The sequence below is a fragment of the Antedon mediterranea genome, chromosome 9 (assembly GCF_964355755.1).
Source record: "Antedon mediterranea chromosome 9, ecAntMedi1.1, whole genome shotgun sequence".
Classification (NCBI taxonomy): Eukaryota; Metazoa; Echinodermata; class Crinoidea; order Comatulida; family Antedonidae; genus Antedon; species Antedon mediterranea.
Genome location: NC_092678.1, coordinates 4027644 through 4045818, shown reverse-complemented (window position 1 = coordinate 4045818; position 18175 = coordinate 4027644). Strand labels below are relative to the sequence as shown.

The following is an 18175-nucleotide window of genomic DNA, read 5'->3' as shown; positions in this document are numbered from 1 at the left end:
GATGTTTTTGAACACCAAATAAACAGACACTTCTTTTGAAATACCAGATCTCAGCAATGTTTTGGTCAAGAGGCTAATTTGTGGTTTTAATCAATATATTTTTAGACTAAGTAGAGTAATTACAAGCTGTAAAGAGGGCCACAGGATCATCAGATCATGTCTGATAGTGCCAAAAACGCTGAGTTAAATAAAGTGATAGTTCCATGTTCTATCTCAATCTATCTAACAGCTGGTAAACTATTCACCATCTGGGTAGAACATGATGTGTTCATTTATATTCAAAATAAGAAATATAAAATGCAGGCTTATATCACATGCCTTCTATTTCCACATTATTAGACCTGATCATAGACCGTTATTTGAAAACATCCCCACAACGATATTTTGTTTTTAAATGAAGGATGTATGCGTCTTATCTAGTAATGTCTGGTGTTTCAAGAAGGAGGTCTTATGGAACTTATCAGTACCAGTATTAAATGTTGTCAATAATTGGGGAAAGTAACTACTTCAGCTGAGAATGACTTGCCCATGAGACATCAAGAACAGTAGTGATGATAATAAGTTTATTTTTCATGTAATCATTAAGGGGAAAGTAACAACTTCAGATGAGAATTACTTGCCCATGAGACATCAAGCACAGTAGCAATGACAACATGTTTCGTTTTCATGTGATCAATTGGTGAAAGTAGTAACTACATCAGAAAAGAATTATTATATAAGCACACTAAAAATATAAGTTAAGAAATATATACTGAAGGTATAAAAAAATAATTCTGTCCAACAAATAACAGGAAATTGGGATTTGTAATGGGATTTCTGGTCTCGGCCTAGGAAGTACACCAAAGTACCTCGCTATATACAAATGTATAATACAGCCATTTGATTTCATGGATATTTCCAGATTGTGAAAAATCTAAAACTGTAATTGCGATGAACACTTATTTTCATGTTTACCTAACTTTGGCTATCGAATCGTCGAGTTATTTTGCAGAATCGTAGCAATGTATAATGTCCAAAAATAAGTGATGTACAAAATTAAACTACCCACAAAAATAAAGGGTTGATTCGCTTCAAACATGGTGATTCACTGTTGAAAAGGCCAAAGGTAATATTAAATGAGTAGTTTAAACAATACATAGAATAACTTAACTAGAACTAGGTATCCCAATGAAGCGGATTTTCGTTACCGCGATTTTAACACGTTCGTGAAATTTCAAAAAGTGACGTGTCTTTGAAGTTAAAAATATACTATTTCTGATATACACATGTGAATAAAAATTATATGTCTGGAAAGATCTTGTTTAAGGGATTATTTTCATATATTTTTAATCTATGTTTATTAAATATTTTAATAGAAAACGCGAGTTAAAAATGAGGTACAAAAGCCGGCGAGCCGAAATCCGCGCGCTAAAAATAACTTTGGAAAACACCTACCCATTTTCAAAACACGATCGCACGAGGTCCATAATAGGTGGTGGAGTAATTTTTGTTGCATGTTATCAGGCTTTAAATACTCTTTATTTTGATATGTAAATCGGTTATTATTATTTTGTACATCCGCCTCAAATGTCAATTTTAACGATAAAAATTGAATTTTTTAGTCTTTCTCATTATCAAAATCTGGCTAATTTAGTATTGAATTGAAGCTAATTTATATTTCTGTTTGATAAACCACATCGTTTTATTTGACTTTGCGTGGACCTCGTGCGAAGAGGCCAACAAGACCAACCACTGAAAAAAATAATCCCTACCATAAATATCAGTGTTTACCATTTTCCTTACGGGGGGGATTCAGTTCTCCGCTTATTACTAAATTATCGTCGCCCACACAATGTGCATGGTATGCATGTATTAGCGCGTTAATTAATGATTGGATAACCCCTGCAGTGGACTGTTCCATTTTCTGAACTAGTCTTCGCCGCACACGAGGCATGTCGAAAAATGTCGCCTCTCATGGAATATTTGCTTCGAAACGTCAATTTTACCGATTTATTAAATTATTTAATAAGTGGAATATTTATAAATCTACTATATAAAGCAAGTACGTTAGGAAGAAATGTACCGAAGAAATTTAAGAAGCTTTGATTTTGCTATGCAGCGGCCGTAAGCCATTCTATGTAGGCGGCCGAAACGCTCTTTGGCCTGTGTTGCCGTTGTATGTCTACGCTGTTTCTAGGCCTAAATTTTATTCCGTATATTTCAATTCAAAGTGCAACTTTCGGTTAGAATAATCGAAAGGGAAATAAAATTAAACATGCTACAATTATACCATTGAGGTAATTACTTTGTTAAATAAAAAATTTGTTCCCGATATTTCTTAGGCAGAATTTAGCGTCAGGCTTTTATTTAGACCTTGCTAGGCTAGGGGCCTATCTTAACTTGTAGTAGGCGCGGCCGAGTCTACGTTCGGCCCGGCGCTCCAAATGGAATCGAACACATAATAAGCACGGGCTTAATTCTTATTTTTGGCGGTTCGAAAATCAATTTAAATAATATATGATTATAAATATAACTTTAAATACTAGAATTATTAAAAAAATGTATACTTACGAAAAATAATATTTAATGAAAAGAAACAATACCCACACAGTTTTTTAACGCAATATTTTTTTTTTTCACATTTTAACATTTTTTAACAATATTTTATGTTGTATTTCAGAATTACCTACCTGTCAATATAAATAACCTTACTAAAATACATATTACATTTTATGCAATGCAAAAAAAAAGAAGTTAATTCACACATTGGTTCAAAAGTTATGAATCATTTAAAGACAGGAACTTTTTGGGCATTTTTGAGACATTGGGAAAATCAAGCGTAAAAAGCCCTCGGACGAATTTTGTAGGGCGATATCTAAAAAAAAAAATGTCGAGGACACCCAAAAAAAATTTTTTCTTGTACAACTCTGTTGTATCTATGGGTTTGGAAAAAATAAGAACTTTAAAATTATTAGTATAAAAGTTATAACCCTTCAAAAATGGGTTCAAATATAATTAGAAAAAGTGCCATTTTTCAAGCAAAAATCACTGTTTTTTGGGCACTTTAACGGACCATAACTTTTGAATGGATAATCCGATTTCAATCATTTAAATTGCAAAAGTTTATGTTTAGTAAGTTCCTTCTGATTAACTGAAAGAAAAAGTACCATCATTAATTTGAATTTTTACATTGGGATACCTACTAGAACGGTCAAAGTAATGAGAAAGTTCACCTTTATCGAGTTGTCAAAGATTAGAAAATCAAAATGGCAAATATTAGTCTAAATGGAAAGAAATTTATGCTTTATACTTTCTACAATAGGTTAAACAATGGCAGTTGACCTTTTCATTGACCTTTCTGCAGCAAGTAATACGTAATGAATAGAATAAGAAAATTCAGTACTATAATACATTCTTAGAACAAATTATCAGATTTTTTTCCTTAAATGCCATAGCAAACCAGCAAAAATCAAGTCAAAAATGTTTAGTAAACAATGGTAATCAAACTGTATGTTACATAATTTTACATAATTTTTATTTAAATCTGAGTATCAAAATAGGGTTGATTTTTGTTATGGTATTTTGCATAACTAAAATGATGATGAGTTAAGGTGATTTGCTGGTATACAAATGTGGTTATGGTACTTTGCATAACTATAAGATGGGCTCTAAATTCTGGATTAAAATTTAAAGCCTTCACAAAATGTTTAAAGGAAGAGGATCTAATCATGATAATATGATTCATAAAATACAAACAAAAGGCCAAATATGTTTATAAATAGGTCTTTTTCTTGACATTAAATAACAACTGGAAATAAGCCTGTAATCTATTCTTTATTACTTAGTACTTACCTTTGTTACCCAATCTTAATACCATATTCAATATTAAACTAGAAATATGGCATAGGTCATTGTAAACAGGTCATATGAAAATTGGTTATTGTTTTTATTTGTAGTGTAATTCCAATATTGAAAATAAAATACAAAATATTTTGTGTTAATTACTAGCTTGTGGTCATCATTCTTAAAGACACCTTCTCTACAATTTGTGCTGTTTTTTCAAAATAATACATATAAATTACTTTAAAAACATTAAACGTAGGGAAGGTGTTTTTAACCAATGGTAATTCAACAGTTCTCTACTCCTCTCATATTACAGATAAACCCTGTACTCACCATTTCTGCCGCCACCTTTTCGTGGTCATCCTTCTCAAGATCAAAATCAAACTGCAGAGCCTCATTGTCTTTATGTTTGTCGCGTCGCTTCCTCGGATCCTCAATTTTTAGCTGTAGTTGGATACTACCAATATTGCCATCTTCAACTATCTCAACCCGAAATCCAGTGTCATCGAAAAATTCATGATTTAAAAGTTCTCTAATGGTATATCTATAGAAATAAATTATACAGTAATTTAATGAACAGAAATAAATGTTTACAAGCAACAATTTACAGTCAATAAGGTTATTTTATTAATTGTGTTTCTAAAATAAAAAAATACATTAAAACAGTATTAAACAAATATTTTTCAAACATTTGCATTGCAGTAACTATTAAGGTTAGATAGTGTTTCAACGGTATGGATAAAGGTTCAAGAACATGTCTTTTCCCGGATATTTTAAAAATTAAATTACTATAGTTCATAAAATCTAATCAATTTTTTCATTTCAAGTATGCTACTTAAAAACATGAATGTCAACATTTTAACAAATCAATTTTGCTTGATATCTGATTGACAAGTAATAGAAAAGGTAATTTAATTTTAAAATACTCATCAGCAGAACGACAACCAATAGCCATCATTCAGTAATGTATCAAGTGAATTTTCAAGATGGTCCCTATCAAGAGGCAGTGATAAGGGATTATCTTGGAAAATGGTTGTATAAGCCTGTAAATTCTAATAAAATAAGTCCTTCACAAAGGTGTTGTAAACGCTACCAGAAACACATTTCAATCGATACCACTTCCTTTCCTGCTAAATAAATTAAACAGGTTTTTTTAATGGCGAAATAATCTATAAATATTCAGAAAATTTGATTTGTTTATTACATTAAATCCATGCCATATACCTAAACTCGTTCATGGATTTCAACAGCTTTTGTCCAGAGAAATTTCAATTCAAGGTTTCTAACATTACAAGCCCACTTATTTGAAATCTTTAATTGCAACCCCAGAATTTAGTACGTCAAACTTTTGTAACTTAAAATATGTTTTAGCTCAGTACAAACATCATATTGTGGATATTCAATTTTTGGTAGTTGTTGAAGATTATTTGTTGGGTTTTGGAAGCCCTAGTTTCCAAGAGTCATGATATTCTTTTAGACTGAGTCACAGTGGGGCCCCATGAAGCAAACATGTGCATTAATTCCAGCTAAAATTAACCACACATTCTTAGTCATATCTTAGAAATACTATCTCTATGGTCATATCAATAGTGAGTCAAAAGCTCTTTAGTTAGGTATGGTTAAGACAGGGACGCCATTTACAGTACCATACCTTAAGAGGCAACATTATTGGCATGGGTTCGACACCAAATCACTCCTAGTTCTGGTGGTGGGACATGTTTTCTTGGATAAGGACTATATAAACTATAGGTCCAGTGTACACAAGTTGGATGATTGTGTGAACCCAATTCATCATACAGGATGAGTAGGGGATTACTCCAGTGAACTGGTTCACAAGATAGCCCCATGTCAGGGGGATTACCACCTATCTGATAGGACTGTGATTGGTAATCCTTGGCCAGCATTTAAAATTAAAATAAAATATCTCAACACAAGGTACAGTATAATAATAACAACCAATCTGACACGATTGGTTACACAATGATTTGACTGACAGAATGTCGGCAATGAATTATGCATGGTAAGAAATCAATGGTGTTTTGTGTATGCAAATGTCACAAGAGAAATAACAGCATGACAAGGTAAATGCAGTGTCAACCAGAAATAACCACCTATTTAAATTAATTAATGCAATTTAGTTAATAAACAACCTACTTGCTATTGGTCTATTGCCTATTAAACTTTAAACCAATAATCAGATATTGCATTGAAAATAATATAGGCCTAAAAAATCAAACAACTATTTAGTACTATACAGTTTTCTGTTTATTTAACTTATCGACGATTGATCAGTAAAATATTCATTTAACTTAGTGACAACAAGTGTTGACAACTGAGTCACTCAGGTGTTATAACAATACACAACAATACATTTCACATCACAAGGTGAAAACCATTAACTCCTATTGTAGTGCAATTTTAATATACACTTTAATGAAGCCCCATTCTCTGAGAAACATAGAACAAGTTTCACTGTTACGTACCTGTACTTAAATAATTTGTCGATATAAGAAACATAGAATTATAAAGTATTATTTGGAACATTTCATCTGTTTTATTTAAGTAAAAATTTAAATAAACCAAGTTTTATCAACACAAACCGCTCTAAAAACAACATTTTACTATGAATAACTTCAACGTATTATTACAACGTATACTATTACTGTAGTAACTAAGTATGTATTATACACTAGCTATTATTACATATACTCATAACAATATCAACATACACTGCTGCCTAGCAAAGGAATGCATATTATTTCTCTTTCACATTGTATTCTGTTATACTTTCAACATTCCAATCAACAAGTTGGTCATGATAGGTTGTATCACAGTAACCTAATTTATTGTCTAACAGCAGGTATGGCAAGATACCCAGCAGATTCTACAATCTTCTTTCATTTATTTTTCCTCCGATGTTACGTACTTTAGAATTATTTACAGTTAGATCTTTCTCTTTCCAAAAATAAGTGTGGTTGTTTTTGTATATAAGGGCCCAAGAAGGGGTAGAGATTGCATTGCAGATTTGAACTACGACAAGTCACAAAAGGCATTCTGGTAAATGTCATAATTATTAGCACAATGGGAACCAATTTTTAAAAAACAAAAATATATCTTTTATCTTGCAGTGTTACACAGATTTAGAATATATTGATTGAAACCAAATCATTATGTACAGTATGTTTTGAGAAGATAAAAGGGCTCTGCAAAGAATATAGTCCACGGTTTACTGTACCTAACAAATATAACAAATATATACTTTAGTTTGTACGTTTTTCTTTAAATAAAAAAAAAATCTTTGTATTCATCGATTAATCAACTTCAATGTGTCATTTTAGTGAGAATTTCATTAATTTCTGACATTATTTTCAACCACAAGATTTTATCTTGAGAATATTTTCGACAGCTTGCATTCCACTGTTGTCCCTTATGGGCAATGAATCGAAGACTCTCTCTCCTGTGATGCTCCTAATGCGCAATGCTACAATTTAAAAGACTACTCTAGTTGGTTTCATATCATTTGATCTGACGGACAGAATGTAGTCAATGAATTATTCACTGGTAACAAATCAATGGTGTAACCTATGCAAATTTCACGAAAGAGAGTTTTGCCATTTTGACAACAAACTGCGAGGTACATTATAATTTAAAAAGGGTAAAAGATTTTTGTTTGTTTTACAATTATAAATCAGTTATTAAACATGCATATTTTCAAAACCACTAAATGAATGCTATCATTTTTTTTATTTCACCAAATGTAAATTCAAACAGTTTTAATACTGAACCGACCGACCGAACCGACTAAAGGAACAAAGTCCCTAATCAGTGTGGGGACACGCAGTGTACTTGACCTATCCCCTTTCAAGTACACTTGAAGTTCCTAGTGTGTGTAAACAGGGTATAAAAGAGTTCCGCCGAGCAACGCATAGATCAATTCACAGCTCTACTGAACCCTCTAACCCCTCTAGTTCCTAACTATACTATATGTAGAATACACCTCCCTAGAGACAAGACCAGGTGTATGCCTTAGCTATTACAATTGGCTAGGGTAATAATGTTATGAAGCTAAAGGCTTTAATGATATGACAATGTAAACAATGTTATTACTATTAAAATATTATGGTGGAACTGTATATATTATTTATACTTTTTACAATAAGTAATACTGTATGTTACCATTATTAATTAGGTCAGCATTGAATTTTATATCAATGTGTCCAGATTAATAGGTAACTCAGTGATAACTCTTACTGTTTGGTTGTTGTACGTTCATTCTTTTAATATACTACTAGTACTAATACAATACTTTGAAACTCGTTTTAAAATTGTTTTTTGTACGCAGCAATTAATGTTAGAAATTCAATAACAGTATCTGTATGTTTATGTTCTTTGTATAATTTCAAAATGAAAGGTGCTATATTATGCAAAGCTGATTAAAGATCAAATGTTTGGTAACTATGTTCTAAGGTTTGTTCAAATCTACAAGGAGGATTAAGTCTATAAATCGTTTCTAGTACTCACACTATTCATGTGTAACCCCTTGAATAAATCAAATATTGGCAAGAACTCAAAAGAACAAGCAGTGAACATAGTCACTCAATAACTGTTTTGTCAATTATTACCATTGTACAAAATGCACACAATCTACTTGCGGCTTCATAGACCAAGCTTGGACGTAACATAGCTTGAACAGAAGTGGGTTGGATATTAGCCGGATTTGTTTTATTGACCAATAATAGCTAATCATTTGCATTCCTATTCTACATGCTTGTTATTGTTAGTAATATTTTGTTTATACACAATCATTCTAAATTATGTAAACAAATATTTTATAACAATCATAAAAAAAGAATAATCATGACTAATACTCATCAGATTCAATTTCAAATGGCAACAAAATCTAAGTTTCTGTTCATAAAACTTACATACTTAAAATACTTATAGCAATCAAATTTAAAGGTCTTTATTTCTAAACGAATCTGAAAGTTGTCATTTTTCTAGAAGTTCTGCCAAACAGTTAGTACCAGGATACTTTTTATAAAATAGTAGAGCTTTTAAAAAGTTAAAAATGTTTCTCTTGAGAAAGGGGTCTTACTTAGGTGGGAGAAATATTAAGCCAGCAAAATCCTGCCTACATGATACTGTGATACATAGTGAAACAACAACAACATACAGAGATAGGCAACATTATATATTCAGAAAGGAGAATTACGACATTACTCTCCACTATCATCAATGTCAAGTATTGCTGCCAATTACTGTCATATCATCGTAGATCATGTTGTTAATGTTTTCCTATGACATAGCATACTTCATTAAGCTTGTCAATGATTACAACATGAATAACATCTTGCATTCATTTCATCATAATGTTTATTACAGGATGTTGAATGACTAGGCTACTATTGGCTACTTGATACTAGATGTTGGGAGGCTGTGTTACATGGTTTCAGGCTATTCTGCGATACTATCAGTTTTTCTGGTCCCCAGAGTTGGTTAGCCTAAGCCCACACATTATATTGCTACTTTTACTAACATTGTGTTTAAATAAGCCTAGTGGTTAGATTGGTAAACCTATAGAGATATTCTAATATCTCTATGGTATTGGTAAACCCTAGAGTGGATTTCCTTAGAAATTCTACTCTCAACTACTTAAATTGGGCTGAAACTATGCGCTATCTTGACACTCAATCTTAATTCCTCAAAAATAAGCAGCATAGAGGCGAAATATCAGGATTGGAAAAAAGATCTCAAAAGGCTCAACCTCTATTATTAAACAGCTAATAGATTGACAAATGTATATGACCATATGGCATAAATCAAGAACAGGAAGCTACTGAAAGTAGAATTGAGAAATTCAGAAATAGCTTAAATTTAAGTATCTACTGTACAATAGTTCTAGCACACGTTTCTTAGAAAGAGATGCTGCTTTTAAGATAAATAACACAAACATTCTCATCCCATTTTTACTTAAATCATCACAAATTGACAAAATGTTTGTACATCAACAACATTTTCTAAAAATTATTAAAACTATCCTTTTGTTCTAAAAATAAACTCAAAATGTTTCTTGGAAGGGACTGCAGTAATTTAAATAATTTGTTTAAAAAACCATCACAAATTAGCTACTCTTTCAGCGGTTTCTATTCTATCTAGTTTTGAAAATAATACTTTATGTTGTAAAGAAAAGTGTTGAATCAGGAACTCCACGATGTCTGTTTAATACATGTTTTAAATACTACTGCACATAGTAATAAATGGCTGACTAGTTCTATGGCAAGAAAACCATTAGTTTATTAATGTTGACCTTTAACCTCAACTACCAAAAATATCCTAGTCGTACAGTATCTTAGATTACATTACAAATTCCTATGAATCAACTATGTTTTAAATGTTATGTTACTAATACTAATGGACATGAAATTGCGTTTTTTCCTTTTCAGTTGCGAAGCAAGCAATCATTTCAAGTTTTCATCCGTAATGTACTGAATATTACATGAGTTCGTGCCAATGTTAACCATTGCAACATTCATTACATACATTTCACAACTATACTCTTATTTCTGTGTCAAGTAACATCAACCTAGAATTACACATGAAAAGCGCTTTGAGAAACTCTATATAAATTGATAGACAGAACTGTACTAATCTAAAAAGAAAAGAATTTTAAATCATTACAGAAACAGAATTCACATTTGACAGTATATATGAGCCCTAAAACCAATAGAGCCTTTAGAATGCTTAAAAGTAATATTCTCATGTTATCTCATAAATCGGGATTAATTTCCAATCATAAAAATTTAGTTACAATATCAATATTGACCTGTATGAAACTTTAATAAATAACACTTTATTGAACAAGTGTCAGAAATCGGTCAATCTTCTCTAATTAAACAAAACATTACACCCGTGATCTGAATATTTTTATACATTCCAAACCTATTCTATATTATTTGTTGTATACTGTACTGCACATATATTTTTAGATTATTGATTTCTTCGAACCAGATAATAACAGACAGAGACCTTCGATTAAGCGAGGCGCATGCCGCATAATTTAATGTCACATATCAGTGGTACAAGATAAATATACAGTGTATCAAATACTGTGATCTACCTAACACTGCAATATTTATCAAAATCCAATTGAAAATGTACTTTTATGTCAGGCCCGATCAATGTTGGAAATTAAAAATAACGGCCACGACACATCGGTGTGTGAGATGGATACTAAACTAGATAGAATGAAAGACTGTGAAATTGTGCAGATGTACAAAAATGGTTTGGAAAATAAAGTAATAAACATTAATGAGGCATTTGTAATGATAGGTTTTGTTAATCGTGTCATTGTGCGAAATGAGTATGAAACCTAATGTAAAAGCTGCTGTGATCATAAAAAGCATCTTCCGTCTGTGAGGGATCTACACAATTGTATAGTTTATAAAAAAATTCAGATCAATTTACTAAAAGGTTAAGTATTATTTGCATTTCACTGATTTTTGTCAATGTTTCACTATCCTCCTCTAGTTTTATTTATATACTTAATCTAAAATCTTAATTTCATTATGATGAGAGACAAATTAACAAAAAAATTAATAATGTAATTAACGCGTAGCAGCAGTCAAATACAAAAACTAAACACGTACACATTTATCAGATTGTTATCGTAATTAATCACGCCTTTTACGTCATGTCTGATGCACCTAACCAAACACACATTGATTAATAGATAAGAAGAATCAACAAATCTTCCTCAATTTAAAATGGTGAGCTTGATATCCAACTCAATATATAACTCAAAATATAAATTTATTATTGAATATCGTTTTGTTATGGGTTGATTTATCAAAATGTTATTATTTCAATAGATTAAATCATTTCAACAATTATGTTGTTTGTATTCATGAAATGTAATTAAAGGATGATGTTGTATCATAAGGTCTTAATAAACGCCACAATCCATACAACGATATACACAACTATATCACACGCATTTAACCTTAGACGCTAATGCATGTTAGTACTCAACCCGTAAACAAACAACCTCACTCCTACAACAGAACCTAACACGCTAAATATTCCACTCTGGAGTACAAATTGCATTAGCACCCAAACATATTTGCATGTGGTAGGCATGTATAGCGTTGTTGGATATGTGGTGTTTTAGAAGAGTTGGTATTATGTGAATAGTTTGAAAATTGATACAGATATTGATTAGAGTATGTTGTATGTTAAGGAGCAGCATGGTGGTGATATGGAAATAAATCAATTTTAAAGTGTTTACCTTGCTGTATGATCTGATAGAGTACATCCTTCTATAATCTCCTTAATCTGTGTATATTTTACTTTCTCAAAGCTCGCTGGCTTAATCCCCTAAAAAAAAAGGACAACAGTAATAAAATTACATTTTAAATAAATAGTGGAAGGCAAAATAAACTTGGCCAAAGTAAAATGAGATGGTACAATTATGGAGGATTCCTCTAATTTACAATCCAAATTAATTGCATGCTTCAATACACATTTGATGAATGCTGAAACAACCAGTCATCACATACATATTTCAACAACTTCGGTATAAAAAACGACAAATTCTAAATTAATCAACCAATTGCCGGTAGATTCCATGCTTCCCTAGTGCATGTTAAGAGCCTGCACTTAGCCTTACAACGTGTTAAATATGTCACTTATCCCACTGCCCAGTGAGATGTAAAATCATACTAGCAAATTCGCACGCAACCGCAACACTTCCTTGGAATCCACTAATTTTCATAGATTAGAAAATAAGTAACACTAATTAACTAGTAGTAACTAGTATACACTTATTTAGTTTATTTTCAGAGAATAACAATAGTTTTGATGATTTAATTACTATAAAAAAACCTGACCTTGACTGGACTGTCAAAACTTTCCCCAACCTGAGTCTCATACTTCACTACATAAATTTAAAATTCAATTTCAAATTTAAACCTAAACTTACTGTTGTAACTCTTCGGTATATTTGAGCTGCATTTTGACACTCGGAGTACGGATATTCAGACGTCGCCATCTCTAGCAAGCACATACCAAATGCATACACATCTACAGACTCGTCATAGTGTTCATCATACATCTCAGGAGCCATAAACTCGGGGGTACCTTAAATACAAAGATTGGTGGGATTCTGTTTGAGTGCTGGGGAGAGAAGTGGCGGTTAGCCAGAGGAAAGAGTAGGGTTAGTGCTACAGAGTCTTCAAGAGGTATTCAGGTCTAGGCCTAAGCTTGAAATCTTGATATAAACTTACTGATTACATCAGTAGAGAGTTTGCAATTACCTACACAACACAAAAGACTATGAAATACTGTAATCAGGAGCTTTATTTTTAATGACACACATTATGACTATGCAGCAGTCAACCAGACAACTTAACACAACATGAATAGCTCAACTAACAAACCATAGTCTTTCATGTCATTTAGTTCAATTACAATGTCCCTATTTCCACGCCAATAAAGACAATAAAGGTTCACTCAACAGACTTAATATTTCCGTTATAAAATAGTGAAAAAACATTGACAGCAAATGCTTTTCTTTATTAATGCTGTACCCAATGTATGCCAATTACCATTTATTCACTGTCAATTATTTAATTAATTTCGTCCTTAATAAATTTATAAATTATGTCCTAAGGGGAAGAATTAAAAATAGAATATTTGGCTATCATAAATAATGGAAATATCTCCGTTGAATTGGACCTTTAAAAGTGGTACGTTTCAAAGCTGTATGCCTACACCCCTGACGACTCCTCTAAACAAGTTAACCCTTCTCCCTACCTGGCTCTTCCACACTGACTTGTACCTTGTAACTGCAGGAAATAATAAAATAGCAAAGACTACGCACACGACATATGCAAGATCAAACTAGCCTCAGGCTTTCATGAATTGACACAAAAATAAACAAACAATTGATAACTCTGTTTCATTAATTTCTCCTTATTTTGTGTTAGTGATGTGTCAATGTAAAAATATATTGTTTATATATGTAAATACATTTCAAATGTCAATTTTTTTTTTATTTAATTAGTGGAATATATGTGTATTTTCTCACATAATTTGTTGATAAGATAATATAAAATGTAACACTGTAGATATCCCAACAACATGTTACATTAAGACGCAAGATAGCAAGTGGAATACTGTTATGTCATCATGTAATGTTAAATGTAATATAGTTTTTATCCAAATTGCATACCTTACAAAATAGATGAAACCAATCTGAGGGAACCCTGAAAAGCAACTGCTATACACATTAAGATAAACGATATATCACATGCATAGGTTACCTGTTAATTGAAACATGGGATAAATAATAACCAAATATATATAATATACAGTAGTAAACCCAAGATTGTACAATTGGTCCATTAATCACCCTTTTGATCCTTGTAATAGACATGGCTACACTTGAATAGTGCAAAACATGTGCAATTGTAACGTATGCATGTGATAGATACAAAATGACTAAATTAGACTAGAGTTTGTCTGATCAGGGTTCAGCTCAATTTTGAAGGTGACTTTGAGTGGATCTGACTCAACCTACGTTCAAGACTTAACCATGATGCAACAAACCCCAGTCAATATTGTCATTCAAACAAAAAAAATTAGACAAGAAATAACAAAATTAAAGTTTCTTACCTATGACACTTTTAGCAAAGGAGTTTTTCTTGAGAGTGGCTAAGCCCAAGTCGCCAATTTTCACCGAACCCGATGTACCAGTGATGAAAATGTTGTCACACTTTAAGTCTCTGTGAATGATAGGTGGTTGTCTTGTGTGGAAGAAATGAAGACCTTTTAAGATTTGCTTGCACCATCCTCGCAACATCTTTATTTTCGGAACTTTAAATCGTCTCAAGTATCTGTTGTTTAAAAAATTATTACAAGTATTTCACATAACTGTATAATAAATTTTACACCAAGTTTGTTATACTTTTATTAAAACTAGATTTAAATAATGTATATGCTCTGCTACTTTTTCTGGCTGGTTTACTTCATCGTTTTGATTTATCTTATTTTATTTTGCATCTCCATTGAGATCCAGCCACTGATACCCACAGTCATTATTTTCAATAATTTGTCTTTGGATTTATGTATGTATTTAAATAAAGTTTCTGACCACACCACAACATACGTTTTGAGCGTGCCAGATGTCATGAGCTCTGTAACCAAGACAATATGTTTCCGCCTTGCACCAGTAGATGTCTCAAACATAGCCTCCCAGTAATCGTAAAAGCTCACGATGTTTGGGTGACTTAGTCCTTTCAACATTTCGGCTTCTTCTTTGAAACGCTGGCGATCTGCTTTTGACAATTTTCGTTCCTACATAAGAAAATACAAATTTAGTTATTGATTGAATTATTTTTAAAACAATAAAATCACAAAAAGGAACAATTAAAGGTACAGTATAAATATTTAAGAAATAAACATGCTTCCATTTACAGTTTTTGTACTAACTTTATTTACCTTATGCACCATTTTCATGACTTAAATGAAGGTATGCTAACTCAGTACCTGTAGTACTGTATACTACAGTACAGTATGTAAAATTACAGTAATTATCTAACTTATAATACGTACTGATGGTACTGTAACTACAATTAAATCTAAATTGCTTTGTTGGGCATTGCAACATCAGTTTCTGATTAATTTAAATATAGTAAATAATACATGCATGTATTAATTTATGTTTGTAAATACTTTTACTTTTCTTCGAGTTCAAAGGTTTTATGGCTTTTTCCACCTAGGATGTGGTGAATATTTTGCCAAATGTGGGATGTGGTTTTGAGTTAAATGTCAAGCTAAACCATTTGGTTGTGATCAAATGACCACTTCCAAGTTCCAGCTGACCAACAAAAAAAATTGAATGTAAAAACAAATCTTGTTGATGAATTAGTTTAGACAGAAACATTAACCTCCTTACTACTGTACAGTATATAACCACATTAACCTCCTTATGTACAGTACAGTTAACTGTCAGTTTTGCAACTACAGTATAAAGTCTGAATAATAGATTTTACTTTTAAATATAAACAACTTTTTAGTTGTTCCACTTGGCACACCTAAATAATTAATGTCCTGTAAACCTGAATTTATACCGGAAGGGGTTTACTTCCTTTCCGTTCTATTTTAGTCTTTTCCTTAAATACCCTGTTCTCTTAACTACTGAACTGTAATAATAATTATTTTTTTGTGGAAATGTATTTTGTTTTTTCTAACATAGGAACAGCTTACAAAGAAAAACATCAATCAATTAGACTTTTATATTAGTTTACAATATAATTACTGTTTGCAAGTACAGAAATGAATTAAATGCTTTTGCAAGATTTTTATATTTTTGCAACTGTACTTCTTTGTTACTGTATATTCAATGTTTTTTTTTTTACTTTACACCTGTCTTAACAACATTTGGTTTGATTTCCAAGAAAGTGTCTTTAGTGAAACCAATAATCACCTGATAATAATGTTTGGTTTTTATTATTTATATAAACCAGTTTCACTAATTACAAGTGGTCAGACGAACTATTTCCTCCATTAGTCTATATCCAATTTCAATGTACTTTCTTATGTCAAAATATGTCAGAATTTGATTTAAAAAAATTATTAATTGAATTTTAAGAAAATGGATTACTCTCGTCTTTTACATGAAAGAATATTTGTGGTTATTCAATATAAATATTTTTTATGGCTAATGAATATTTTCCTTTATCACGATAAAAAAATTATGCTGATCTGTGATCAGAAAATAAAAGATCTTTTTTACAGTAGAATAAATTAATGAAAATAAACTCAGACGGAAAACAATTTTTTTTTAATTTATCGTTATTATTTCAAATATTATCAAGTGTTTTAGAGATGCAGCAGACTAACAGTTGCAAATTTATATTGAACTTCTTAAAATAAAAATTGGATTTTAAATGTACAGTAGTGCAATGCAATGATTTGAAATTTTTAAATAAAGTTTATTATTGAAAATACACAGTACAAAAGACCCAAGTTCTTTCTTTATAACTAACCTGCATTTCGCACCAGGCAACAGCAACTCCAGTCTCTGCATCTAAACCTTTGTATACAGTTTTGAAAGCACCTCTACCAACCTCAATGTCAAACTTCATGAAGCGTCCACAAGGAGAAACAGCGACAGCTTTTTCCTCCTTCTCTTCTTTCAACTCATCTTCACCTTGCTTTGATGTTTCTTGTCCTTCATTTACATTATTTTCAGCAGCAGTAGTATTATTAGCAACATTATTTGATCCAATATCTTCATCTAGACAAGCAGTTCTTTCTACAAATTTCTCGGTTCCTTTAACAGACTCTCCATTCAGTTTGTCTGTTTTTTCTTCCAATGGGTTAATATTCTGTTTTTCTTGCACTTCTTTATCTTTGAAATGTTGCTGCTCTTTTTCAATTTTCTCCTGTTGACGCTTTGCTATTACCTCCTCAGGTTCTGTTATCATAACAGATTTGTTTGTTTTTCTTGCACCATTCTCGCTCTTTAACGCACTAGTCACCAACGTTAAGGATTTGTCATTTTTCAATTCTGCACTTTCTATTGAGTGTTCTAGCACCATTGTTGATTCACCGTTGCTTTCGAGTGAATGACGGTGGACAGCTCCACTGCCATTTAAATGCGGAAGCTGGTTCACTATTTCCTTGGCAGATTTACCCCCTCCGGTAATTCTGTCTTCCTCTTGTAATGCAATGCCATTTGACATGCTTTTATTTCCTTGCTGTTTAGGATTTTCATTCATTGTATATCTATCTCCTTTTACTAGTCTATAGTTAAAGGATCTCTGGGCCTATTTTGATTAAATCTGGTTATATTAATTACCAACAGGCAATAATAATGTATCATAAAGTAAAAGGCCTTCGGGTGTGTGGCTAGGAATTAAAGAATTCTAGCCTATTATTTTGTTTATTATTAATACGGACTTTTTAATATACAGATCCTTTTGGACCCTTTGTTAAACCCTCATGTTTGAGTACAATGTAATGTCCGTACTAATAATTAATGACTCAAAATAATGAGTCCTCAGCAAATGAATCCTAAACGTTGAAGACGATTCTTGCGCAAGTGGACTGCCAACGTGGGAGTCCACCACTATCAACACGGTGAACCGTGTTGACCTGAAACCAGCCAACTACCTTCACTGCCATAACGAAAATCAAGACATCTTTTTAAAAATAAATTAAAAATATTCCAATGAGAAAATCAACACGAAAACCAACGTAATATAAATTCCGTAACCTTCCTGCGTCGGGTTATATGTAAAACAGCTTAAAAATTATCATATAAACAGCATTTTTACAGCATTAAAAAGCA

The 18175-nt window shown here is 31.7% G+C and overlaps 1 protein-coding gene across 1 annotated transcript in view; it reads right to left on the bottom strand.

Moving 5' to 3' along the window:
- The window catches only part of LOC140058920 (uncharacterized), a 40000-nt gene extending 22172 nt beyond the window's left edge, over positions 1–17828 (bottom strand). Inside the window, exons 1-6 of the mRNA XM_072104708.1 lie at positions 16869–17828; positions 14987–15174; positions 14494–14714; positions 12800–12957; positions 12107–12195; positions 4156–4366 (exon numbers count right to left, since the gene is read on the bottom strand). Of these exons, the coding sequence (XP_071960809.1) occupies positions 4156–4366; positions 12107–12195; positions 12800–12957; positions 14494–14714; positions 14987–15174; positions 16869–17603 (1602 nt within the window). The 5' untranslated portion in view covers positions 17604–17828. The remainder of the gene's footprint in view (positions 1–4155; positions 4367–12106; positions 12196–12799; positions 12958–14493; positions 14715–14986; positions 15175–16868) is intronic.
- Between the last annotated feature and the right edge of the window lie 347 nt (positions 17829–18175).